This window comes from Trematomus bernacchii, unplaced genomic scaffold (genome assembly GCF_902827165.1).
Source record: "Trematomus bernacchii unplaced genomic scaffold, fTreBer1.1, whole genome shotgun sequence".
In the NCBI taxonomy this organism is placed as follows: Eukaryota; Metazoa; Chordata; class Actinopteri; order Perciformes; family Nototheniidae; genus Trematomus; species Trematomus bernacchii.
Genome location: NW_022987727.1, coordinates 2,401,577 through 2,428,950, shown reverse-complemented (window position 1 = coordinate 2,428,950; position 27,374 = coordinate 2,401,577). Strand labels below are relative to the sequence as shown.

General features: G+C 43.2%; 2 protein-coding genes across 3 annotated transcripts in view; both read right to left on the bottom strand.

Annotated features, from left to right (window-relative positions):
- Positions 1-18,250, bottom strand: part of kmt2d (lysine (K)-specific methyltransferase 2D) — a 31,482-nt gene extending 13,232 nt beyond the window's left edge. The window contains 38 exon segments of the mRNA XM_034145057.1: positions 5-71; positions 156-237; positions 717-840; positions 1,239-3,157; positions 3,296-3,414; positions 3,685-3,861; positions 3,950-5,557; positions 5,677-5,727; positions 6,277-6,350; positions 6,481-6,719; positions 6,882-6,951; positions 7,109-7,267; positions 7,375-7,452; positions 7,533-7,613; positions 7,715-7,850; positions 7,948-8,069; positions 8,209-8,331; positions 8,429-8,599; positions 8,694-8,864; positions 8,973-9,014; positions 9,153-9,262; positions 9,482-9,646; positions 10,319-10,500; positions 10,579-10,683; positions 10,799-10,912; positions 11,002-11,115; positions 11,222-11,988; positions 12,131-12,250; positions 12,527-12,819; positions 12,913-13,091; positions 13,246-13,360; positions 13,492-13,663; positions 14,273-14,435; positions 14,537-14,646; positions 14,813-15,015; positions 15,134-15,245; positions 15,474-15,556; positions 17,926-18,250. Of these exon segments, the coding sequence (XP_034000948.1) occupies positions 5-71; positions 156-237; positions 717-840; positions 1,239-3,157; positions 3,296-3,414; positions 3,685-3,861; positions 3,950-5,557; positions 5,677-5,727; positions 6,277-6,350; positions 6,481-6,719; positions 6,882-6,951; positions 7,109-7,267; positions 7,375-7,452; positions 7,533-7,613; positions 7,715-7,850; positions 7,948-8,069; positions 8,209-8,331; positions 8,429-8,599; positions 8,694-8,864; positions 8,973-9,014; positions 9,153-9,262; positions 9,482-9,646; positions 10,319-10,500; positions 10,579-10,683; positions 10,799-10,912; positions 11,002-11,115; positions 11,222-11,988; positions 12,131-12,250; positions 12,527-12,819; positions 12,913-13,091; positions 13,246-13,360; positions 13,492-13,663; positions 14,273-14,435; positions 14,537-14,646; positions 14,813-15,015; positions 15,134-15,245; positions 15,474-15,522 (8,686 nt within the window). The 5' untranslated portion in view covers positions 15,523-15,556; positions 17,926-18,250.
- Positions 18,251-21,929: 3,679 nt separating this feature from the next.
- dhh (desert hedgehog signaling molecule) lies at positions 21,930-27,374 on the bottom strand. 2 transcript variants are annotated; one of them, XM_034145055.1, is made up of 4 exons: positions 27,118-27,374; positions 26,347-26,769; positions 23,573-23,834; positions 21,930-23,207 (listed from the first exon to the last, which is right to left on the bottom strand). In XM_034145055.1, exons 2-4 carry the CDS (start codon positions 26,653-26,655, stop codon positions 22,408-22,410), a joined length of 1,371 nt encoding a protein of 456 aa, XP_034000946.1. In that variant the 5' UTR covers positions 26,656-26,769; positions 27,118-27,374; the 3' UTR covers positions 21,930-22,407. The 2 variants fall into 2 exon arrangements, with proteins under 2 accessions (XP_034000946.1, XP_034000947.1); XM_034145056.1 differs by lacking the exon at positions 27,118-27,374 and adding an exon at positions 26,983-27,108.

Sequence of the window (27,374 nt, the reverse complement as noted above, 5' to 3'; positions counted from 1 at the left end):
GTACTGATGATTCCTTGCACAAACTGAGGCGGGTTAGGTCTCGACACGGTAGGATCACTTGTTTCTCCCTCCTAAACACAAACAAACATTTATTAAGCTACATAAGAGTGAAAATAAAAGTTAATCAATACATTTTGACAAGCCTGACAGCATACCTTTGGAGGTACAAGTGTAGGCTGATTTGGATCTGTGCCGGGGGCAGAGGACAGCCTCTGAGCAAGCAGAGACACTTGTTGCCTGAAGAGGAATCAAAACATAAAACATACAACTATAACTGCAACATACCAAACAATTGTCTGGGATGGAAAGTTGTTTCCAAATCATTGATCGAAACCGTTAAAATTATCAAGATGTTTTCATCACCATGAGTGTTTTGTTATATTGAATAAGATAGGACAGTTAAACTTTGATACTGCTACATACCAATTCACTCTCTTTTAAAATTAGGAGTGGAGAACAGTTTTAAGATAAAACAACATGCTTTATCTGCAACTCTTCTACAGGGATAGTCACTCGCACAACACGGGACATCCTACTCAAACTAGTAATCTTTCAATATTGAAGATTTTTTTTTTTTTTTTTACACATTTCTGTCTTTTTCATTTAAATGTTTGTTTTTATTCAAAATCAACTTAAAATTGTTTATTAAAATCAAACAGAATCAAACGTAAGGCCCCCCAAAAATCTACCGAACAAATTAAAGTTAAAAAAAATACCTGTTAATGCCAGGGGGAACAGCCATTGGATCCTGTGCCAACACTCTCTTGATACCCTTAAGGGCCACCATCTTTGCCTTGGCAATTGGATCCATGATGTCATCGGTAGCAAATTTGTCCAAATCTGCAATAAAATAGGAAAAAGGTCTGATGATACAGTGACATGGATGGAAGATATTTGATCCCAGAAATAATTCAGATGAACGATGTTAATGTGATTTTAGCCCTTTTATGCCACTAAGCATGATGAAATGATCGTATAGTAAGTACATCTAGCAAGTAAATCTTTTAGAAACAAATTAAAAACAAAATGCTAAATAAAAAAAACAGTGTTCAATGTCTGTGCAATTAAAAAAAAAATGTATGGGAGGGAAGACCCTTCAGTTTATTTTGGCATCTTATTGGTAAAAATGTTGGTGACATTCTTGTCAAAAATCATGTATGTCAATATAACGTGAACTATTCAAATAATTATTAAGGCCATGTCCATTGCTGCATTATGTCATAAGGCTTTGAGCTTACCTTTATCTGGGAAGAAGTTGTTGGCCAGAGGCAGTTTAACCCCAGGCTGCGGCTGCGGTTGATGACCGACACCCGGGTGGATCCCCGGCTGCCCCATCCTCACCATGGCTTGCTGCTGGGCCATGATCATGGGAGGGGCTATTCCAGCTCCCATAAGTCTTTGCTGCTGCTGCTGCTGCTGCTGCTGCTGCTGCTGTTGTTGTTGTTGTTGTTGTTGCTGCATCATGTGCGGGGCACGGGGTACCATCCCTGGCTGAGCCATCATTCCCTGTGGTGGTGGACGATGGTGGTGTGGCAGCATTATCTGGCCCGGAGTCTGAGGGTGCGGCTGTTGTTGACTTGAGATGCCAGGAAAATGAGGCGCCATGCCTCCCTGGTGGAGGGAGCTGAGATGCTGCTGCTGCTGCTGCTGCTGTTGTTGTTGTTGTTGTTGCTGCTGCTGCTGCTGCTGTTGTTGTTGTTGTTGTTGTTGCTGCTGCTGTTGTTGTTGTTGTTGCTGCTGCTTCTGTAGTTCTTTCTTCTCATGCTCCAGCAGATCCTGTATAAGAAGGGGCAGCTCACCATCTAAAGAGCTCTCTACCTTTGCCAAATCTACAGCAGGGGAGTGCTGTCCACCTACATCAGGCAGACCCAGTGGATCATCATTCATATTTGAATGTGAAGCAGCTGAAGGAAAAGGCAATCCACCAGCTTGTCCTGGGAGGGGGTACTGAAGTCCCCCTAACCGAACAGAACTGAGTGAAGCTGACTGGTTATCTGGTTGTGCAGACTTGGAAGATGGCGTGGTCCCACCAAGAAGCATTGACACAGCCTCTCCAAACTCATCTTTTACCACAGTGTGTCCTGGATGCATCTGAGTCATACCTCTGTCCTCTATTTTGACCTTGGAGATATCACATATGTCTGCAGAGGGTGGCAGTTGAGTAGCAGACCCTCTTGCAGTGCCAGCAACTGTTGTGAGACACTTCTGCCCTGGCTCCAACTTGGCTTTTACTTCCACTTTAACATGTGCAGATCCAGAGGAAGATGCAGGTGCTTCACTCTCTGCTTCCACTAACCGGAGCTGGTCTGAGAAGACATCTTTCGGGTCTCCTTGGTCCAGTTCAGGGTCAGCGTAAGCCAGCAGGTCAAACTCGTCACTGTTAAGCAGGTCGTCTAAATGTGGATCATTGGTCTCCAGGTTGTCCAAGTTGTCCAAGTCATCATCTCCCTTGTCAGGGTCCAAGTCCAGAGCCAAATCATCCTCATCATCCACACCTCCATCCCCTGGGGCATCCCCAAGGCCTTCAAGGTCAGGTTCTGGCAGCTCCTCATTACTCACTGCTGTTGCAGGCTGGGAGTGTGTGACCAGGCTTGGTTGTTGGAGATGATGCTGCTCAGTGCTAGGAATGCTTGTATTGGAAGTAGCTGCCTGGTGCTGCAGGTGGGGATGCTGTGTTATTGGGCCTGTTGACTGAGGCATTAAAGCTGGAAGTCCACCCTGCTGTAACCTAAGATGCGAGTTGCTGCCCCCGTCAGTTTGAATGCCACCAGCTTGACCCATTGGATGTTGCTGAACAAAAGATGCTGCCATCTCTTGCTGAGGGACAAAGTGCCGTTGTCTCGGCTGGGGTACACGGGGTATAAACTGAGGTCGTAGGGGTAGTCTTTGTGAGTTGTGTCTCAATTCAATGAACTGTGGTGGAGGCCCTTGACCCATTGACTGCATGGTCTCTCCTCCATGTCCTGGCATCATGGCGTGAGGGTTACCCATGCCTTCCATACCCTGCATGTTGACAGCAGGGTTGAGATTGTGTCTTATGCCCATGGCCTCCATGCCGGGCTGGGGGAACCTCCTTGGGCCTTGAGCCTGGCCCTGCCACTGAGGAGGGAACGGTTGACGAACATACATGCCCTGAGGTCTGGGGGGCCCTGGTTGCCTAAATGACAGAAACACACAGAAGAGAAAATATGTTAACGTTTTAACATGGTATATCAGATTTCTTGAATTTTCTTTTTTACAAAGTGAAAACATTGTGATTCGGCATATTGTAAATCTACATGGTTGACGTGGTTACCTTAGTGCATTAGGATCCATGATGGCAGGGGTTCCTGTAGGTGGAGGGCGAATGACCCCCATGCCTCCAGTCATAGGCATCTTTGTTGTCATAGAAGCCTGACCAGTAGCAACACGATCCTAAAGGAAGTAATGATGGCAAAAAGAGGCAGATGTAACATTCCTTTTGTTCGTTTATAGAACACTTTTATCCAAACCTCATTAGAATTTGCTGCCATACATCCACTCTCACACATTAATGGATGTGAGCTACAATGCAAGGCACTCATCTGACCATCTTTCACTAACATCAGAGAGGTCAAAGTACATCCTCAGCTATAAAGTGGTGCAATTAAAATGAGTGACATTCAAAGGTATCTTAAGTCTACAGCATATTCGTAAGTTGCATACCTGTGGATAAGGTGGCGGTGCTCTGTGGGCCTTGTCTTGTTGAAAGGCTCCCATCTCTCCTCCAGGCCAGCCAGGGGATCCACTGCCAGCAGCAGCCGCTGCAGCAGCCTCCTTCTCTTGTCTGATGGTGTTTCTCTGCAGTTTTTGTCTGATTAAGAATTCCCGTAGTCTGAGTCGCTGAAAAAAACAAAAACATAACAAGAATTGATTAGAAAAACACCTGAAAAGTGCAGAGCATGATTGTTAATGGCTAATATGTTCATACCTGTCGGTGCTTCTCTAGCTCAGAGGGGCTGAGGCCGACTAAGGCAGGGTCCTGAACTGCTGAAATGTCAGGTATTTCTGGAGTGCCTGGCAGGCCAGGCTGCTGATGTGCATCTGGAGGGCGGACAGCCATCAGATCTTGAGATCCGGAGAGATTTGGCCCCCTGGAGCCAAAGCCGTCTGTCTGTAGAGTTTGTGGCTGTTGTTGCTGAAGCTGACCCTGTAACATCTGACTCTGCTGTTGGGTCATTTGGAAGCCTCCCGTGCTGGGGCTGCGACTGAAAGTAAGAGGTGCTGACGGTTTACCAGAGAGAGGGTCCCCTATGGAACTGTTGGTGGGATGTAGTGGAGGTGGCTGGTGAGGATTGGGTGAGCCTTTGTAACTTGCTGTTCCCTCTGGGGCAACAGAAGGGGGGCGAGGGGGTTTGTGGAGAGTAGCAAAAGGGTCTCTAGATTGTGGCCTTGAAGGTGGCTGAGAACAAGGGTCCGGGGATTGGAAACGAGGCGTAGCAGGAGAATGGACAGAGTAAGCATCATTGGAGAGGCCCCCGGGAGTGTGGGGAGACTGAGAGCTGCCCTGTGAATTTGGGCTGGAGGGCACTCGAGGGCACATTTCCTGTTGAGCAACAGGATGTCTCTGGAGCCCGAGAGGACAATTGTCGGCTGACTGCGGCCTGGGAGTCAGTGGTGACTGGGCGTGGGGGTCAGAGAAAGAGTGAGAAGGAGACTGCCTGTAGCCTTCAGAGGGGTGTCCTGGAGATGCTCCAGGATGCACCTCCCCTTGGTGCATTCGTGGGGTCATAGGTGCCTTGAACAAACCATCCCCCGAGTCCAGCATCCCAGCAGGAGAGCCAGTGGATAGATCAGGCCTCCCAGCAGAGGAGCGTGGAGAGGGGGCGCTCATATCAGCCCTGTACTGCCCTGCAGGGGAGGAAGCCACTGCAGAAGGCGACGGGGATGAACCATATTCAGGCCGGCCCATCCCTTGCTGGTTTCTGAAAGGGTCTCCGTAATGGGTGTTGTGGGGTGGTGAGAATATTGGCGACTCCCCAAGCCCTGAACCTCTCGAATGAGGACTTTCTGGAAGTCCGAGTGACTCCTGGGAGCCTTGCTGTGATTGTGGTAGATGACCCTGTTGCTGCTGCAGCTGTGATCTGAAGTAGGGGTCAACCTGCTGAGCCCGTCTGGGGGTTCCAGGAGTTCCTGGTTGCATGTCAAAGGGGCCAAGACTGGCTGGCCGTCCCTGAGGAGGACCCTGTGGGCCGGAAGCGGAATAACCTGAGGAAGAGGCCTGTAAAGGGCTGGCCCCAGCATGGGGGAACGGTGTGGTTGGGTGAGAGTGAGAATGAGGTGACTGAGGAGGAAGCTTGGCCAAGGGATCTGTCCGGATTTCAGCCGAACCCGGAGTCCTAAGAGGCCCGTCTGAGAAAAAGACAGAGGAGGATCCTGAATCTGGAGGGAAGGGAAATGGACTTTCTGCAGAACTGGGCTGGGAAGAGATGGATGTAGAGCCTGAAGGTGGAGGGATCTGGAGGTGCAAACTAGGCCGTTCCGTCTTCACACGCACTCCCTCCGTCTTTATAGGCCTGCACACCTGACTCTCCGCCTGCTGTGGGAAGAGGAGAGTACAGAGGAAGCATGAATGATATGCACCACGACTGAATGAAAAGGTATCAAACCATGCATTTGCTTTGAAAAAGAAAAATGATTTTTTTCAGCTTTAGTCACCTTCTGCGCCTTGTTGATCCTCTGAGCTGCTCGGTTATCTTTGGCCTTTTGCTGCAAAAAGTAATGAGATTGTTTCAATATTATAAATGCCATTTGAACTTATGCATAACAAAAACATGCATTATTATAAATCAGCATGGAAAAAATGTGCAATGTTAAGTTATAGTACAGCAATGTACTATAAAGTTGTATTTTGCTGTTAGCAATGTTAGCTACTTGTCAAAGAGTCAGCCATGTTGAGAGCCGTGATCAATATACCTTTAAATGCGGATATACTGTACTTAAATGTCAATATGGATGGTCTTACTACTAAATGTAGTAATACCCAGCAGAAACTTAAACATTTGAGTTACAGTTTCGTTTATTTCTGTATTTGGTCATTTTTCACTCAAGGCTTTATGTATAGAAAGTGAAGGTACAATAAGCCATTAGGGACAATTCAAACAGAATAACAAGAACTCAAGGTCTATGATAACCATTTGGGAAAATGCACAACATGAGAACCGCAGGAAACAATTGTTGATTTGATATAGATATATAGATATATATTTTTTAAATTATATTATATATTTAACTAAAAGCAATAAAAACAGAACTCACCAGATATGGAACCTTGTCAGCAGCTGACACCTTCCTCCAGACCTTCATGATTTGTTTACAGCGATTAGCCCAGTCTGTGACAGGAGAAATATTTAACAGCTGCCCAATATATAACGGAGATATAAAACTTACTTTAAAAAAAGCACAAGGTCTGTTTTGTCCTCTTATAGACTGTGTATATATTATTATTTCGTCCTCTCTTACCTGGGTAGTCCTGTCTGAGAGTGGGAAAGTTGGTATTGGCATAAAGCACCGGGGAAATGGTTGAGAGTTCTCCCAGCTCCTCGTCTTTCTCCCACCGCTGGAGGCTGCGCTGGTTGTAGGACAGCCCATCACTTTCTCCCTCAGTGGGGGTCGGTGGGGAGGAAGGGGTTACTGGGGTAGAGGGATTGGCCCAGGCGCTTTCCTCACTTCCATCTGGACTGAACAATCCTCCTCGCTCCCTGTACACCATATGATAAGTTATTGTCTTGTAAATGAAAAGGTTTTCATGTGTTAACTACACTGTAAAGAATTAAGTGTGTGTATGAATTCAAACCGATCTACAGCAACAGTTACAAATTGTTGTAAAATAAAATGCTTAGGAAAAGCAGTATTGGTCTTACCGCATATCAAAGAACGGTGACTGAGAGAGGCCAGGAAAACCATCCATCATTCCAGCGGAGGGCAGGGACCCTGTTAGAGATGGTGCACGCTCAAATTAATCTCAAGCCACAATTCACTTAGACATTCATTTTGTAAATAATCCTCAATCAAACAACAGATATGGTTTTATACTGTCTGTGTATCTGTTTATTCATAAGACTGGCTGATGACATGTCCTTGTACACACCTGAGAGGAGAGCTCTCTGCGGCAAAGCGCTACGATTGAGTTCTCCCTTACTGCCCTCCAAGATGGGCTTCATGCCCCCCAAAGAGGAGCCGTCTGACGATCCCAGAACCTTCCTGAAGAACTGCTCAGAGTCCTGACTTTCCACCCCTAACGGAAGACCTGCCACACAAGGACAACAGCATGTAAGGTAGGATGCTACATCAGGTATTCTCCCCACTGATTGATGTTGCATACTGTTAGACCAAAGAAACCTCTGGTGGGAATACCTTCACTCTTTTCTGCATCAGAGTCATGAGGATCAGTTGACGCCTGTTCTTTCAGTGATGAGGACGGTGCAGAAACTCCTAAAAATAATGTATAATTTTAAACCAACCTGCAATTACAACACTAAGAATAAACCAGCAGCAAACAAACAGAAACGTACCTGCACCTTCTGCCTGAGCCTGGGGGCCATCACCCCCCTCTTGCTTGATAAGAAAATATTCTTTCACCACACGATCTTCATCTAGTAAAAGAAGCGCAAAGGTCACAAAAGGTGCTCATCGCATCCACACCCACAAATGATTTGCAGTTTTCAGGTGTCAGAGGTCAAGTTAGTGTTCTTACTCTCTGGGGCAGAAGTTCTGACCCCTGACGGTGCTGGTAATGAAGGTCGGACCAGGCATGCGCCCGGCCTCTGCCCTGGAGGTGTCATCACAGCTTTCTTACCCAAGTCTATAAGTGTCTTCCCAAAGAAAGCCTCCTGAAAAATGTACAAACATTTCAAAGGTGAACGTTACCTCACTGGATAAAATCAGTTTAAAAACTGTTTAAAACAGTGGGCATAGAGAGAGTTAAACCTGGAGATAAGATGGAAACATGTCCTCAAGTTTGCTCTTCTTCCGTCCCCGTCGCTTCTTGGCCTGTTCCTCGCCCTCCACTGGTTTAGGATCCATGATGTTATCTGTGTCAGGGTGAGGTCCTGCACATATAATTATGCAATTCAGTTTCACAATTTAACTGAATTTACAAAAAAAACATCAATGGGTTTTCTGAATACATAAGTGTTTATTTTTGCATTTTTGTATTGGATGTAATTCAATTCTAAAGTTGTCACCAACCCTCGTCAATGGTTCTCTCTATTGGCTGTCCATCTAATGTAGTCTCTCCAGCAAGCTGGGCGAAGAACTCTTTCTTCATCCGTGTGTGACACTTCCTTTGTCGCACCATGAAGCCTCCAATTCCTGTTGCAAAATACAGATAATGATTTGTTCATATATTGTGGGTACTCAAGACATTTGTAGATGTTTTAAGTCTTTTGGCAAATTCTGGATAGCTTACCAGGCCTGTAAGGTTTCCGCTTTCTTTTTTTGCTGTCCTCAGTCTCCTCTGCTCCTCCTTTGACACCATCGCAGTCGGCCATGCCATCAGGGCCTACGTCTGCACCTCCTTCTCTGTCAGGGCTCCCAGGGTTCTCCATTTTGGATTCACATTCCATGGGCTCCCCACATCCTTAACAAACAAGATAACAATAAATTGAGTCTGACATTGAAAAGGAGCAAACCCAACAAACATTTGATTACACCATTGAATCAAGTGTGCAAACCTTCGTCACCCTCCCTCAGATCCATCCCATCAGAGCCTCCTTCACAGCACAGAGCCCCGAGACGGGAGCGGCGCTGCCGTCTCTTGTGCAGAGGAGACATGGAGATGCTGCGAAGCAGGGACATGCCCGACTCTGTCAGCCACACACCTTCCAACCGGTAGAACTGGGGTTCTGTAAAGTGACATTTGTAAATATGAGTGAGTAACAGAAAAACAAACAAAAGATGACCATAGGAAATGTGCTTGGGATTATAAACATTAGTAAGCATAATCCACTAACCTGGCTCTTTGATCTTTATTGAAGCCATAATTGCTGACTCTACTACAGCGAGCAAAGGCAAAAAGCAGGTAGAAAAAAAAAAGATTCATGTCATCAGTAAACAAGAAAATATCCTATGAGGGTTTTTCAAAGCAAATTCTTCCAATCTTAGTTTCTAAATAGTGTCGTTGTGGAACTTACCCACAGGTTTTGGAACATATGCGCTGCAGGATGTGCATGCAAAGCCTTCATCAGAAGCTTGTTCCACCTCATCCTCTGTGTACAAACTCTCACAGACAGCATGGAGCCATCTGCACAGGCACACAGAAACACGTTGATGCACAAACTTTCCTCAACAAATCACACCCCGAATCAAAGATGGAACGGAATAATTCATGATATGAAAAATACATAAATAATCCATTCCCCGCTCGTCTTCATTAGCGGCGGTCTCATGAATACATCAGAGTGTGTGTGTGTGTGTGTGTGTGTGTGTGTGTGTGTGTGTAGTTCTAATGAGCAGCACCCACCGATCACAGTACTGACACTGCAGCAGCAGCTCCTCCTCCATGAAGTTCTCTCTGCAAACTGGACAAGTGACGAGGCTGGCACAGGGGCCACAGTGTGTGTAGTTGTTCTGCCACTCACAGTGGAAACCTGGGGTGTTTGAACCACACTGGACGCAGCACACACACCTGCACAAAAGTAGTGAAGCACTATGTGTTAAATATAAAGCTCATATGCAAGATTGAAGAAAACAAACAAGTACAGGAACTATTTTGAGTGTTGCAATATTGTTTCTGTTGCTACAGAAGCAAGAGGCATAGGGATGGGCCTCTGAATTGCTAATGCAGGCTGAGGCATGAGTGTTTTACATAATATGCAAATGAACATGTATTCATTTCCATTTGGCCCTATTCAAAGCTACCATGCTGAATGAAACAGTGTGCTCTTATGCTGCATTTCTACTGCATGATACTGAACTAGTCTTTTTTGTTTTTTCACAAGAGTTGCCGACAGTACACCTGGACCTTTTTTTGGTACTGCCTTGGTCTAGGTCAAAAAGTGAGCTAAGCTGATACCAGAAGGAGATGTTTAAACACTGCAGACCGCTGATTGGTCAAACGTCTCCAGTGCGACACCGTCAATAGTGACTGCAGTGTTTTAATTCACTAGACCCAGATGTCAGCATGCAAACTGACGTACACAATAGACGTAGTGCAAATGTACCCGATTGGTTTCATGATAGACAGGTGGCAGTAGAAATTAAAATAGAGAAAAGTACTGGTTTCTTAAAATTAGTTGAATAGAGCCGAACTATACGGTTGAAATTTTGTCCGTTTTTTGTCAGTAAACATTACGCTTACCATTTGCACTTCCAACCACCCTTGGGGACATTGTGCAGGGGCGGGTCCAAGCAGTAGGTGTGATAGCTGACATCACAGTCGTCACACAGCAGCAGACGGGAGGGATCCGAAGCCTTTCCACACATCTCACACACAATACATTCCAGACAGCGCCAGCCCTTACGGAGCATCGTCTTGGTGATCTACAGGAAATATCAGGTTTCATTTAGAAATACTGTGAAAAAAATACACATAAAAACAAAGGGAAATGTTGTGCTTACTTTGCTGTTCACACAGTAAGGATGGTAACACTGGGCACACTGAGCACAAGCCAACAACTGCCCCTCTGAACCCTTTCCAAAACTGCCGCACACAACACACATATCCTAGAAAGAAAGGACAATATAACAAAGAGGAAACAATGAGTATTTGCGGTGCATTTGAAAGTGGAAATTGTAGTTATGCCACAGGGTAATTAAAAAGATGACATAAGAGCTGTACCTGGAGCAGGACAAATTTATCAGTGTTTGAGAAAAGAACCACTGTGTTCTGCATGGTGTCGTCTTCCTCCTCGTCTTCCTCTTTACTCACTCCAGTGTCTGTGGTCATGCTTAGCTGTGAACAAGGGGATCAACAGTTAAAGATCAAAAATATCAATAACCAAAGTATGAAAAGAGTGATTATGACCACCTCATGAAGCTCACCAAGAAAGCGTCGATGCAGGAAGCCATGGCTTTGAGGCGGGACCTCCCACCCCGCCCTCTCCCTCCACCGCCTCCTCGGGGTCTGCGCTTCCCAGGAAAACTATTGCTTCGCCCCTACAAGCAGAGTTAAACCAATTCAATGTCAAGTCCTACAAACAACTTAATTTAAAACCATCATCAGCTGTTTGAGCAGAAAAATACCAAGTAAAGAAAGACCAACCTGTTTGACCCGCGAGCGACCGGGGGACCCTCTGCGTTTCACCTTCTCTCTGTCGCCTCTGAGGGGCTCGAAGGGAAGCGAGTCATCGGTCTCAGACAGCAGGTTATCTGCGTGCGAGTGGCCGAGCTCCATGGAGAGCTGAGGGTCTTGTTCTCCTGGAGAGCCCAGAAAGCCGCTGCTGCTCTCGTCTCCATGGCTCAGGTAGGACAGATCGTCCGGCTCCCGCTTTATGTCGTCAATAAGTCCATCTCCTTTCATTTGCTCATCATACTCGTCATCATCATCCTCTTCCTCAGAGTGAGGTAGTAACCTCCGCTCCATTTCCATAGACGACAGGGCCTCTTGTGTGTCTCCTGATATAGAAAGAGGAGAAGGAGACTGAGGGTCCGGGCATGGACTTCTTTCTTGCCGATTATCCATAGGCGAGTGCTCCGTTTTGTCCACAGAGGCAGGAGAAGATGGTAACTTTGGTGGATCCTTACTGGATGGTGGTGGGACGTGCGTGACTTTGGAGACATTTTTTAATGGCTCTGATGGTACTTCTTGTTCCACTGATGGAGTGGTTTCTTGCTTATCCTCCTTCTCCACCTCCATGTTTTCAGGACCCTGCTCTGACACCGGTGATGGTTCTTCTTTAGGGTTGTCAGACTGTGTCTCTGCTGGAGGGGCCTGGGCCTGGGCGTCTTTAGTCCCACGGCTGACTGCCTCTGTTACCCTCTCTTCATCAGTAGGTAGACAAGAGGCCCTCTGTTCTTTTGTTGCACAATCTACAATTAAGATTAAGGAATGCGTGGTTACTAGTGTAAACATTTACAAATATATCATTAGTTACGGCACACCATAATACAGATAATAAACTACTGCTTTGTGTTCATATTAAAAAATGTCTACAGTGCGTTACAAGTTTACCTGTGGCCTCAGTCTGAACAGCGGGAGCCTCAGAAGGCGATTCTTCTGTTGCTCCCTGCGGCTCGTCCTGCTTCAACTTCTCCCCAACGGCTGGTGTCTCAACAACTGCGGACTCCACCCCTGAAGCCAAAAGTAGTTAACATCAGAAGCACATCTCAGCCTGACATTTCAAATCGTTTAATTAGCTTACGTTTTAGCGACAGCAACTTACAATAAGTGCATTCAACCATGTGGATACAACCAAAAAATTGGAAGAATCAAGTACATCGATCATATACAAATAATCTGAACTGCTTTAAGTGCTGCAGTTGGAAAGAATAAGAGATAGAGAAAATGTATTTTCTATTTGCCAAGGTGCACAAACAAGATGCATTAATGTGCATGATGCAGACTTACCCAGGACCATGGGAGTCTCTTTATCAGTCGTGGCCTCGTCCTGAACCTTCTCCGATGCACCTTTCTGCCCTGGTGCCAGCTCTGATAAGTCTGTGTGCTCTTCTGTCACCATGTCTGCATCTGTTTGGATTGTCGCCTCCACCAAATCCACAGTCTCCTCAGACGCCTCTCTGGTTTGTATCTCTGCTGTGTATGATTTAGTGACAGGCTGCAGCTGACCCTCCTTGCAAAGCCGGCAAATGCACTTTGCTTCTGGAAGCTCCCCCGGTGAAGAACATTCACTGTGCACCGATCTAGGACAATTAGGAGATTATGAGAAATATTGTATGACAAGGAGCGATAAGCCAGCACAAATTAACACTATTTTGCTTCTGCATCAAACTAACCTGTGGCATGTGCTGCAGCTCTGCAGAGTGACAGATGTGTTGGCAGCTTTGCTGCACACACCACACACCGAGCTGCGGTGCCGCTGGCAGCCCTCACACACGGCGTAGTTGTCAAACCACTGGGCCGAACCTGGCAGCCCCAGTCCATGGACACCACACTCCGTACACACACGACACCTCTGAGAAAAAACAGACAAAAAAGGTGTAAATTGTAAACCGAATGGTCAAAGAAGCCCCAAATATCCTGATTTAAAAAAGGGGTTTCTTCGGTTAGGTACATTTTGGAAGTAAAGTAATGTCTTTGTACCAAGATGAAAGACAAATGTGACTTACTCTGCATTTCCATGGGTCAGAGGGAAGAGAATCCATGGCTGGCTGGAGGCAGAAGGTGTGGTAGCCCTTATCACAGGCATCGCATACCAACATTTTGGAGTCTTCACCTGGTTGCCTAAAATAAATGAATAATAAAGACATTCATCTTTAAAAAAAAGAATAAAAAAAAAGCTAAAAAAAAAAAAGAAAACAGGATGAAATATAATAAAAAACATTCAGGCACAATCTAAGAATTGTTTTTCTTACCTGCACGTCTGGCAAACTTTACACTCTGGGCACTGCCATCCTGCCCGCTGGATAGGCGTGGCACCGATCTCTAGACAGGCCGCATGATAATGTAGGCCACAACCCGTACAGAACAGCAAGTCTGTGAGCTCCCCCGCTGAGTCACACACTGCACACCAAGACTCCTCACCTGCTGTAAAGAAAATAATTAAAATACATATGAACACAAAAAAACACAAGATAGTAAGCCAGTAGCCACTTTTGCATAGATGCCTGGTGTTTTGTTTCACAAAGCAGGTATTGTTTCTATAAGCCTGAAAATATTCAACATTCAAGGACATGTCCCAAAGTCCGCTTTTTTCAACTTTCAGCATATGCTGGCAGTCGACACTTGATTTACACAAAAGCATTCAAATGTAGAGTTCACAGACAAGAAACCAAATTCAGAATAAAACTGCCAATAGAAATGTAACCACAATTCTTTTTTCAGCATACCATTGAATCCGTTATATCGATTCAATAAAATAATATACAATAATAATTTCCTTTCAGATTTTAATTCAATAATTAATCTGTTGTATTTTAGCAGAAATAGAAATCAGCAGACAAGCTGAACAGAGTATAGCTATTATTGCAAGTAATTTAGTTCTTGCTAAATTCAACAATGTTATTGTATACATTTCCCCTTATTTTCTCATATAGTACATCACTATATTTAAACATGTGCACATAGTATAAGCCTGGCTGTGAGCAAGCACTAAGTAGACATCACAATTTGGACAAGGATGTCTGGTTCTCTTACCCAACTCCTCCGCCTTGTCTATGTGCTCTGGACAGAGGAGGACCAGCTGCTTCATGGACTGGAAGGATCCACTGGCCGCCGAGCAGGGGAAGTGGTAGAACCGCGAGCAGCCCTCAGCATGGCATCGAATGGTTGCACCCAGCCTTTTGCAGTATTCGCAAAGCTTAAACGAACCAATGGAAACAAAGATGTATTAAGGAAACCTGTTCATTCCTATATTCTCTCCTGATATTTATAATCAAAACCGATGGACAGTGAACTTACCCGCTGTGTCCCTGAGATAACGGCCTTATCCACATTCTCCAGCTCCTCATTATCCACCTGTTTCACCCCCTCCGACCACGCAGCACACCAGTGATGAACCAAACAGCCCCCTGTTTAATATAAAGCACAGCGTCAGTGACATCTCTAACATTATTTGTCCAATTCTACACCTGTGTGCTACATTTCTAGATGATGTAACCTATAATATGCTTGATTCCTGAAAGCTATTTGTTATTGTACACAAACAAAATAGAATAGAATAATGTTGTTTTCAACCTGAGTCGTCAAAGAACGATGCCAGACAGGGGGAGTCGGAAAATCCAATGGAAGACAGGTCATCATTTCCGGGCTGTGGCAGTAGGGAAGCTGATGGCTTGAGGGTCGGCCGTTCAGAAGACGGCCCAAAGTGTCTCAGCTCCCGCTGGCCGTGCAGGCTCCGCTCCACACAGTTACAGAGCACACAAGCTCGGACGCTACCACTGTACAGTAAAAAAAAAATACCATCAGAGATTCCGTTTTTGGTTTTGCCAACAATGAGCAGCTTGTTGACATATAGACTATTGACTTAAACATTTTTGATAGGAATTGATAACTTACTCAGGTGTGCTGGACGGGGCTGAGGTAGCACCAGACAGGTCCTCGGCAGCAGGAAGGGCTTTGGACTCCTCAGAGGAGGAGACAAGCTTCTTCGTAGGGGCATTATCATCAGCTAGGGAATGGAAAAAAAGGGAATAAGTGAATTTGACTAACCCCAATTTGATTTGCCTGCCATTAGCTCCTCTAATAAATGATTTGTACAAATTCAAATATATTTTGTTCTCAGCCCTGTGCCTTTCTCTTTAAGTCCAAAGGTAAATTATTTATCATCCAGCAGAAAAGTGTACATTAATAGTGGATGATGTTTGGAAATGGTGACATTTGAATAACAATGCATTACCTGTTGGTTCAGATTCATTTTCATCGCAGTTTGTTTTCTGCTCGTCCATCCCCCGTATTGATGTTGACCTCCTTGACAGAGATCTGCAATTCAGAAACAGAAGTCAAATCAACTTGTTAATGTTTATCAGAAATACATTAATTTAACTAAAATGTTCCCAGCATGCAAACAACCTTTATCTCATAACTGGCTAGCAAGACATGAGTGTGCTATCACTGACCAATGACTGTAGAGAAAATATATATGTTAGAAGCATTACTAAAAAGGCATATGATTGGGAGTTTCTCCCACATGAAGTAAACAACCAAGTGGGATGTAGGTCTCTACTTAGAAATATAAAATGTCCTTTTCATTAGCCAACATATGTTTATCATCATGAAAATACATTCCTAAAATGCATTTTTCTTTTCCAAAACATAGTATACAGTAGCCTCACTAACAATCCAAAACCACTTTTCTCAAACAGATTTCGAACAAACAATGCAACCAATGAAATATGGCTGTTGGGTGCTCACTTTAGATTATTTCCTTGTGTTAATCTGACTAACGCTAGCACTAATGCAGCCGAGCTTCCTCGGAAACTCGTGAAAATAGCGCGAGTGTTACAGGACACAGATCGTCCGGAAACCGCTTAAACAATTCAAGTTATCATTTACCAGGCAATGCATAATCCAAATCGGTGAAACGGCAGCGTGAAAAAGCACACAATGATAAAACTAAAATGGTGTTTTCCCCAAATAAAACAACCATAAATCGGGATACACAAAGAAAACACAACTTCCGTATGGAGAACTTCCTGTTGCAGCGGAGCTTCTTTCGTGCAAAACATTTATCGGTCGCTTCATGGTTCCGCTGTGAGATTCACGACATTATCAAATAATACTGTAAAATAAACTATCCAAGACTTGGCTGTATCACCATTTTATTTTATTCACATAGTTAGTTATATACAGTCATGTTATTGAACGTGTAAACGCCACTAACAGACGACAATTAAACATGAGCAGATCAGCTTCCATTGGAATGGTGTGTTTTACTCATAGTAGGCTTATATCACAGAATGGCCAATATGTGTTTATATAGCTTTAAATCTCATGTCACAAAATAATATAGATGACGACAAAACCGTCAGTGATGCCATGCTGTATGTCCTGATCAAATGGGCTCACATGACAATATATGTGACGGTTGCTTAGAAATATAAATCAAGCTGAAAATATTGCAGTGTTTTGTTATTTAAAACAAGAAACTGTGCCACCATACTCGTGAAATCATCCTGTGAGCCAACACACACATTTCGACATGTTTCCTTTTCATTATCACAGAAGCAGCAGCAAGGAGATCCCAACCGAGGACCCATAGAACAGATTATTTATTTTTCATTAGTTCAGAATGCATTTATTTATTACACCAAATCAATTACAGTGCATCTTTGTCATAATCATTTAGTAGTGTTTTTGAACGCATGTCCATCCAAAACTCCCCAGGTAATATGCAACATACTGACCCTTTTCACCTAACACACACCATGTCTGGATCTACATGTAAACGCTGTTTGGCATATGGCAAAATAAGCCGTGAACGCCATGATGCAAACCGAGCTGATGGACAAATTAATTTCTCTATGAAGCATTAACGTTACATCTTCGTAACAAACGCATTCGGTGGCAACAATACTGGAAACGCACTCTCTTGACAACAAACTAACGTCAAAACCAAGTATTACAAAAACCTTGTGCTACATGCCTACATCACGTATAATAAGCATAGTGAAACGGCTTTGTCTCTAAAAATGAAGTTGGCACTGATCAGAGCAAAAGGGATGACATGATGGCCAAGTTACCGTCTTAACACCATGCTAGCTAAGTTAACGTTAAAAGTGTTAACGATACAAATTAACTTTAATGTATTTGTTGTTGTTTTGTAATGTCAGTCAAAGCAGCAGCTATTTATTTTCAGCGCCTCGGCAGAAGCTAATAAGATTTTACAGTTGAATAACTGCAAAGCTAAGCACTATTCCTCAATGTAAACACCGACTTCAAAGGGTTGGTTCCGTCCAGCAAATAGCCGTGTCCGTGTCACCGGCGAGAGGTTGAAACGGAAAAGCCAACATCTACCAATGGTGACGTAGCAACAAAGTGTCCCGAAGAGGCAAAACTACGAGAAATACACCCCATCTTATACACATGCTAATGAACTTCTAAAATGTTAACCGGCTACTCTTCTTATCATACCTTGGGCACAACCAGCGTAAAACATATTTCAACGTAAAGTTAACACCCAGGTAACATAGCTAGTTCTCCAGCAAGTAGACCCCTCCATTTGGTTGAAGCTAACAGCTAAGTGTTACCGAAGCAGAGCTAACATTACCCGGTCTAAGGTCAGGGTTGATATGTCTTTAGGTATGTCTGTTGCAAGAAGTTCAAGGCGGCCATAATAAAAACAAGCTCACCTCACAAAAACAATATCGTCTCCTCATACATCAGCAAAATCCAAACAGCCACACAGCTTCCCAAAACGCTGATGGTCGCTTCATTTTATGTACCGGACTAACGCTGCGGCTAGCCGGCTGGAGGGAGAGTGGGGGAAGTGCACCTCGGCGGAAGGCAGGCAGTGCAGCTAGCTCCTTAACTAGATGGATAATGCTATGGTTAGCTTGCTATCCAGCACATCGAACTTTGTGTAGAGTGGTCGTATACTGCCGGGGAACTATAAAACAACGCCAAAAGTCTTTAACCAGTCCATTCATAGGCTCCACAGCATCAAGCTGTGAATCCAGAAACTAACCAGATATCTCGCTCCTGCTGGTGGATTTAGCTTGAATGCTAACAGGAGCTAGCTTCTGCTCTGTTCTGGAATCTCGCTCGCGAGGTCGTTAAAGCTACTAATTTACTAGTTTGCACAACATAGTGCATGCTAAAACTACAGTGCAAAACTTTGTTGGGACTAAAGACAATATTTGTTACTGTTAGTTGTTGTCCACTGCAAACATTTATCTGCCTAAATGTGCAGCTCAACTTTGTATTTGTAGTACTCATGTATGGGACATCGCTTCACTTTGCTGAACTGCGTTGCTTCTGCACATTGCTGCTCCGCCGAGTGCTAGCAGAGCTAGCTAATAACAACTACGTCAACAAATTATTCATGCAAAAGAACGATAAAAACATTTGTATGTATCACTAGATAACAGTAAACCGTGTTACAGCTCTAGTGTAGTAATGGATTATTTGTGCCAATATGATATTTAGCACACAACATACGGGTCTAATCTCGAAAGCTCCCACCACCGAAATATGGTGGATATATGATATCAACTCATTAGATTTTCAGATCCAGGGAAGCCATTTTTCATCAGATTGTTATGGTTGTAGAACCGAAGCCCCTTTGATATGCCGATGGACAAATGCATCTGTTTTTGAAAATCAGGACCGATATTAATGACTTCTAATAGGATCATAATTCTTAGTGCAAATTCATTTTGTAATTAACATAAACAATGTGTACTGTGCACTTCATCGTGGTTGCTAATGACTTATTCCGCTTATGTTACTGTATTCTCCTACTGTTACCATACTGCTATGCATTGCGCATTTTGCTGGAGCGAGTGACTGAGAGCGATTGGGAAGATTTATAGATTACTTTAAACTACAAGGATGTGAAATAAACCATGACCTAGTTTTCAGCAGATTCACTGATAATATTGAGCAAAAATAGCTGTTTTTGTATCCCGTGCGACTGGTGGCAACATTGTTTTGTCCATCCACGTAGGTGGTATTTGACATGTTTGCCCCCCCCCCCCCAAAAAAAACACTCAACACTGTACAGTTTTTTTATCAACCCTTAGTCTTCAACTAAGATAAGAAGCAATCATAAAGTATACTGAGGCTAAACATTATAAAGATCCTATGGCGGTGGGGATGAGAGGTTAGCCTACTCTGTCATTCTGTTGCCTTATCACTGTGAGAAACCCCCTGTGGCATGGGGGCCTCAGGAAGGATGGGTTCAAGAACGCTCAATTTCTAAATGTTTAAGGTTTTAGGTCAACCAAGTGACTGCATGTGGACCTTAATGCTTTGCAAGCAGCAACTTTCAATGGTTCTGCAGATTAGGGCCAAATCAAATGCATGCTTCAATCAAAACCTTTGAACAGCACAGTCTAAAATTACATTTAATTAAGTTTTCAGAAATCCTCTTATTTTTCTGCTTCTTAAATCACAACACCAACCTCCCCATATCATATTTTCATGGTCCGTGAACAAAAAGCATGAAGCAGTACATCCAGGAAAACTTGAATGACATTGGAATGATATTGTGAACTAACACAAAACTAGGTTAGGTAACACTCTGTCCTATGGGAGAAGGTCACAGGTTACAGTCACATCAGTTATCTCTTGTCATTGTCCAGAGAACAAAATGTAAGTTGCTGGTAAGTTACTTATTTGTGGTATAACTCAAAACTTGTCCCAAATGTAAAGGTTATGTCAGTGATAACACATGCATTCCTCACAATACATTGTGTGCTTGGCAAGCAGGGGCACCTGCTGCAGCGTGGGTGATCTGCAGCTGACCCTGCACTGTGAAAAATCGTTGGTAATGCATATGTGCAGAGGCATCTAAAGGCCTCAGGGCTCCGTTGAAATCGCTGAAGATAAAACATTTTACAAGAATTCTTTCAACCGGATGAATGCAGTTGGTTTTCTAAAGCATGCAGCTAAATAAAGAATTGTCTTCCAAATGTGACCAGAATCCAAGACTTAAGAAATGCTGATTCACACCCACACATTCTAGTTAGGAGCCTAACATTTTTATAGATTTTTCTGGTAGATAGCCATTCCTAATGATACTATAAGACATTGTTTTTTAAAAGGCTGTCCTTCCATCCTTTAGTTTTTGAAGAATAAATGTGGTTTCATATTGACTTTGATTTTCTCCTCGAATTGTTCTTTGGATTAGTCAGTGAGTAACTTGTTTCTATGATTAAAGTCATTCAAGGTCAAGGTTTCTTAGATTATATTATTATTATTATTATTATTATTATCACATATGGAGTTATACTCTTTATTGTTCATGAAAGAAAAAAAGCCTACCCCGATTTCAGCAGAACATTTGATAATGTTTGGGAATATCTTCTGTGGCACTCAATAAGTGTTTTTAATTCACAACACATTTATAACAAATCTCCACTGATGCAGCCTTCTCTTTCATTTTTAAATGAATATTGTTGTGCAAACAGAATTATATTTAGATCAGAAAATATGTTCTTCTCATTGTCTGAATGTGGGGTGTGCAGGTTTTAATTTGGAAAATAGGTTATTATTGGTCACCCTGACAGGATTACTTAACTCCCTATTCAGCTTTGGCAAGATTGGATTAGATTTTGGGGGGCTGAGACTGTTTGGAAGACAGTGACTGATTGGCTGATGGATGTAAATAGAGGGTAGTATTAGGACATCAGCTGATCCTATTGGCCGGTCAGTGGAGCTGGTGCTTTCCCATCTGCCCCCTGTAACTCAAGGATAATCCCCTCCAGTACTCCACAGATGTTTACAACAGAACATAAACCTAAAGAAGAGAATACAGTTTGAGTGCTCAGTATTTGTGACAGTTATTGACTTTAAACAGCTCTGAATAAACATAATGCAGTTTGTGGACCTGTTTAGGTTCATGGTGTGATAACGTGGTGTTGAATACTTCAGTTAAACATGTACTGTTTTGTCAGTGAACACATTAATCCACCTCATTGTATTTATTGACTAATATACTACAAGTAATACAAAGTACAAATCAAATCAAAGTTTGTTGAACTACGGTTTATTATCTAGAGTTGTTATTGCATGTACAAGTGCATTTATTGTAAATGTAATGTTCAGGCTTGATATCAGCTTTCTCCACAAGAGGGTGTATAACCCTATACTACTGTCCTGAATATGGCATTTACACATAAATATAAACCTTTTAAAAGTAAACTAAATCCAATAATATTAACTTGAAAAGGGCACATCTGTTGTGTAAAAAGTGTACATAGGGACTGGTAGCCATAGAAAGTTATGTGAACAATGAACTGTACAACACCATCAATAGATATACTTGTGACCCAATTTGATCAGTGATTGCTGAAAAAGAAAAACTGTGTCCTTTAAGATTGTAAGAAAAGCAAACACTCCCTTGAAGTAGCTATGTGATAAAGTCTGTGATAAAGTCAAGGTGGTGGCACAGTATGGGGAATATTAAGTACGTCCGGGCTTTTCATTAACCTGCGAGCCTGCTGGCCTTGATTTCCACAGAGCTCTTAAACACTGAGACATACAGTACATAATGCTCAACTAAGACCAAGGGAAATATATTTGTGCATGCATCTCATGTTTTTCACACTCAGTTCTGCTTAACAAGCAAATGACAAATCAGCTTAACAGACACAATTTAGACTAAAGCTGAGAAAACCAGGCTGTTGCTTAATAAAATGACATTTTAATCTGATTTTATGGCATGACATGTGACATACAATACATGGATTGTAATTATTATAATACAATTTAACATTTATATATATTATGATTCAGAAAGTACAAAAATAAAGTTTCTATTGTTGTGGGAAAATTAATTCCTATCACATTAGAATAAGATATATGTTTTACACATATATAACCCAAATAATTAACAGAAATAACATGATGTACAAATAGAGCATTATACAGTTATTTTCAATATCATTTTTTACAGTAACCTTCTCAGATTGTCATCTCTTACAAAATATTAATTAAGTAGTTTCAGGTATATCATGATGATAGTTTACAATGCAAACACGGGTATAAAAAAAGCAAGCAAGCCATTCCAGTGCTTTCATTTATTGAAGAAAATAAGGAAGTGTTAGGGTGCATGCTTTAGAGCTTTAACATTGAACAGTGCAATGATTACTGAGTATAGTTTTAGGCTTTTAAGGATGAAATGAGCTTGAGTCTAACAAGATACATCCAAAACGGTATAGTAATCTAGCATACCAGTGCACATTTGATGTCTGCTTCTCTTTCATTTCCATCCTCAGAGTTTGACTCTGACCATCTTGTTTGTTCAGAGTGTCATTATTCACATACACACCTGCGTTGTATGCCAAAGTGCTACAATGAAATGGAGTCTCAGTGCAAGCTGTCTCACTGTCTGTGGTCTGGTGGTCTTTTCTTGTCTCCCCCAAAAGCAGCTGGTTGAATGAGGAGAGGAGTCGCACAGGTCCAAATGCCCAGTGTGCGAGTCTGTGGTCCTCCACCAGAGCATAGCTGGATGCCAGCACCCCATCAACAAACACAGTTCCAGCTTCTGTCAAGGGCGCATACACACCCACACTCTCCTCTACTGAAACTGAGATGATCCGTGATGGACGTACTTGACCCTGAGCTGTATGGATGAGAACACAATCTCCTGTTTTGGCTCTGCTAGCAAACTGAGCCTGATACTCACTGCTGTGGAGTCTGCAAAGGGGGGCGAAAAAGAGTAAGTGATTTGGAGTGAGGGCCAATCTATGACCATCTTCTGTCTCCAGAAACAGAAAAGTAGACCAGCTTTCTTGATCCTGGTGCAGAAACAAGAGGACCTGGCTCCACACAACTTTGCCCGTCGCAGACAGGGCCATGACTCTGTCCCCAAGAGCCAAGGACGACAGGCTCTTCTGCACCCCTCCAGCAACAGTGACCCGGGCCCAGCCTGGGAAACAGCCCCCTTTCTCCACAGCAACAGAGTGATCTGCAGGAAGATTAGCAGAAACAGTCAAGATGATATAACCTATCCTTTTTTTGTCCTAAATGTCTTGATACATCATGTAGCGAAGTGATGTAATATGACCAGAGTTAGAAAGTAGAAAGTACAATTATTTAGTAGACAACAAATTCAAGGTAATTGTACTTTACTTTTGTATTTCTATTGATGCAACTTTTACTTTTTAGATTACACATTTTCATTGCCTTTCAAAGCAGGAGTTTAAATTGAACTGGAGAATTTTCCCAGCTGTATTAGTACTTTTAGTTAGGTGAAGGGTCTAACTAACTATTCCACCACTGAACACATTGACACGGCATTCTTTTTTATGAAAGCTCCCTTCTTAAACTTACCAGCTTTTACAGAGCAGTGGATGTGATATTTGGACTCGTAGTGGACCCAGTCAAAGCCGGCCTCCACAGCCAGCTGGGCGAGAAGACCATACTTGTCTGTGTCTCTGTCGTCAGTGGTTATATCCACGGCCCGGCCTTCGTAGTGCAGAGAGCTGGCAGGGTGGTGTCCGTCCTCATCCCAGGCCTCCGTCACACGTAAGTGTACCCCGGGCCACTGGTTCATCACTGCGATCGCCAACCTGTTCAAACAGTCCTTACAGCGCTAGACAGAAGAAGACAGAGGGGAGGTGTTCAATTTGGAATTATTCACGAATAAATGAGCCAATATCAAAGATAAATTGCTATGAGCACATATGTGGGTCGATGAAAAATATGTTTTGGATCTTTTACAAACCACAGATCATTCAAAAATGATTGTCCATCATTTTCCACCCAGTACATACAGAGATCCTTATCAAACATGTTTGGTTATGCTTATAAGAAAAAAGTGTTCCACTATCAATCAGGCTCTCGTATAACATTATTCTAAAGAAAGGTGTAGTGTTGGGATCAAATCAGGTAACTCATTCATCACAACAACAGTCTAACAAGTTTCCTATCTCATATGATAATGTTTCTTTTTCTAATAGCAAAATATGTTTCAAAAAATATTAATATAGCCATTTTCTAATAGCAAATATGTACTGTTCAACATCCTTAGTTCTTAAAATCTATATTCAACGGTACCCTTTGTGCGTATAATGTGTGGATTGTATCAATTTTAACCTTTAATTCTAAATGTTTGTCTCTTTTATTTTGCCTTTTAAAATGCATTGTATGTTGGATGTGTGTGTTTCTCTGTATCTTTTGATATAAAAGTACATTAAATTACATATTACAAAAGGATTATTGATTTATTTGTATGGACTCATTTTATTTTGATTCCACCGATCCGTAGCATTGGCCATGTACAGTGAAAGGCATGTCTGAACTTCACACAAGCTGAAGGAACCCTTGTAATCATTTATTAACAGGCTGGATGGCACAGCTTAAACGCACAAGAAGTATTTGCAGTATGTTTGCCTACTCTACACCTCAGTGCACTGACAGATTTCAGTAAAACTCAGAAGAAAAGACGTATTTCTACAGCGTCTCTGTCTCATAAGTTATAATTGTTTGTCTGCTGGCATCATCACACAATTCCTCCTTTACTCTGCTAAAGGCCAACTCAACCTTGCTCCAACAATCAGAGTAACAGAACAAAGCTACTGTAGCCAGTTTGCCACATTCCTTGGCCTTTTCTACAGGGTGACAGTATAATCAAGGCCATTCTCTGCCTTTTCCAGTTTGTTCCAGGCATGAGTTTTCTCGGTTTCACCCAAGACATTTGATCGGAAATGTGCAGAGTGACTTTTAACACCCCCGCTGCCCATGATGGTACAAACTGTGTTAGCATTGTCACAAATATCAAGCTTAAAAAATGATGACGTCAGCAACCAAAGTGATACATTCATCATCTTCTCCTGAACGCATATTTCTCTTGTGACTATTGATATGGCAGGTGTTGTGACATTAAATTGATTACCTAAATCTTGCGAAGTTAGTTAAAAAAAAATAGGGTTGGGAGAAAAGTGGTGAGGATGTGAGTGGGAGAGATTGAGGGAGAAAGGGTTGGGTGAGAAGAAAGCGCTGTAGCGGCGGGGTGATGTTGGGAGTAAAGAGAGAGAGGGCAGAGGGGAGGAATGTATGGGCATGACATGGGAATGTGACAGCAAGAGTGAGAAAGCGAGAGGGACAGAAAACAAACTGGGTACATTTTTCTCGCAATGCCATTGAAGAGAGGCGTTTCATTGTCAGAACTACAATAGCCGCTTTTCCGACAGTGCCGTTACTTCAGCAGGCGGGAATTTTGTATAGGCGACCCCTCAGAGTATCCAAATGACACACAAAGAGAGTCTTTCACATCTGGGCAAAAGTGGGGCACAGGCACACATACACACACTCAAACTGGGCACAGATAAACGACCACAGATTTCCATCACATACAATCACACGGGGAGGGGAAGGAACACAAATTTGTATCTTAAACAATCACAGAAAGCCGCAGCATCGAGACCAGGGCGACATCTTAGTGTTTAGAAACCCTGTGGTCATATTCAGCAGTGTGGCATTTCAAATGTTTTGTCAAAAAGCAAGTCTATGCCAAGATAGCCTTTTCTAGGTAGGAGATTTGAATTTGGATACCTGTCCCAAGTAAACATTAAGGCATTTAAGTTCAAGTGGCCCTGAGAACCTGTCATAGAAATAGTTTGATTTCCATTAACAAAGACTTTGGTTAAAGATTAAAAGGAAGTGTTCCTTAAGGGGAAGGCAGTCTCTTTAAGAGGTAGTGTTGAATTACATCCTGATCTTCTTATCTCAAGAAAAGGGAGGGGGTAATTTGTTAAAACTACACACTGTGTGGAACATTTGTTTGTATTAGGAGCCTGGCAAAGAGCAGGTATGGCTAACAATGAATGATTTGATAAGGTGCCATTCTGGGTGGCAGGGTGTGAGCCGTGAACTGCTGCCTATCCTTTCATGAAATGTAGTTAAACAATCATCCAGAAGAGTGGTTGGCTTGAAAAAGTTCAGGTTACTCTCTGCCTTGGATGCCTATTTTATTGTACTTGCAATACAACTGTCAATGGGCATCACTTGGGGTTATTACAAACAAGCAAACCAGTGTATCATCCTATTCAACAACATCCTTAAAACATTAGATAAATGAACTGGATAAACCACACCAGTCTCACCTTAGTCATGAAGCGGTCTGCGTTGGTGTTCTCCTCATCTTTGAAGACGATGTCTGGATTGTAGTTGCACACAAGTTCATTGAAGCGCTCAGAGTTGCGTGTGATCTTGCCCTCTGCTCTCCCGCTGGCACCAAGGTTGTTTTCTGAGAAGTTGGGGAAAGACTGCTTGTAGTGCATGGCTGTGAGTCTCCTGGGCCTTGAGCGGACACCATACCCAGGGCCCGGTCCGCATCCCTGGACCAGCCACATGCAGGTCCACACAGCGAGCAGGCCGAGCTGTGCCAGGCGGGCCAACCAGGACTGCTTCATTGGGGAGGGTTGGGGCTCCCAGGAGTCAGCGGATCACAGTGATACCCCGGGTCCAGGTGTGTGATGTGAATGAGGGTCAAATCTTGGTCCATTCCAAATCATGTGGTACTAGAGCTGATGAAGATATGACAACAAGAACAGGAAGTTATATTTACTGTATTACTCTTGGAAAGAAGGAGTTTTATAGTTGTCAAAAACTATATTTGTTCTGACTTTCTTAAGGTTTGTACAGTTTGAACAAAAGTCATAGCTCAAAGAAAGGTCCTGATTGGCTGACATGCAGAGTTTATGAACTTTGGCCCCAGCAGCAAACTTAAGTAGACTCACTAGATCTTTAAGGTTTCTGTCCAAAATATATCGCCAACTATCAGCTGCTTCTAAGCCACAAACATCCCCATACGTCCTTGGCAGGTGCCTGACGTACTCGCCGCAGGTGTTTTTCGGGTGTTTCTGGTCACTCACCGCTTCTCGCTCCAAGCAGTTCCTTTGACGTGACACACGAACTGACGCACGCTAAAAGCCCCACGCACCGCTCCCTGCAGTTCCTATAGACACTCCCGCGGCGCTCTCATCCTCTCGGTCCATCCAGAAAAGTTTCTCCCAAGATTTTTTTTTTCTGCCTCTCTTCCTCTCCTTCGTCCACCGTCTTGTGTCGCGTCTCAGAGCTCCTGGCCACCTTGCACCAGCCATTGGGTCTTATTAGCGTCCGGACAAGATTG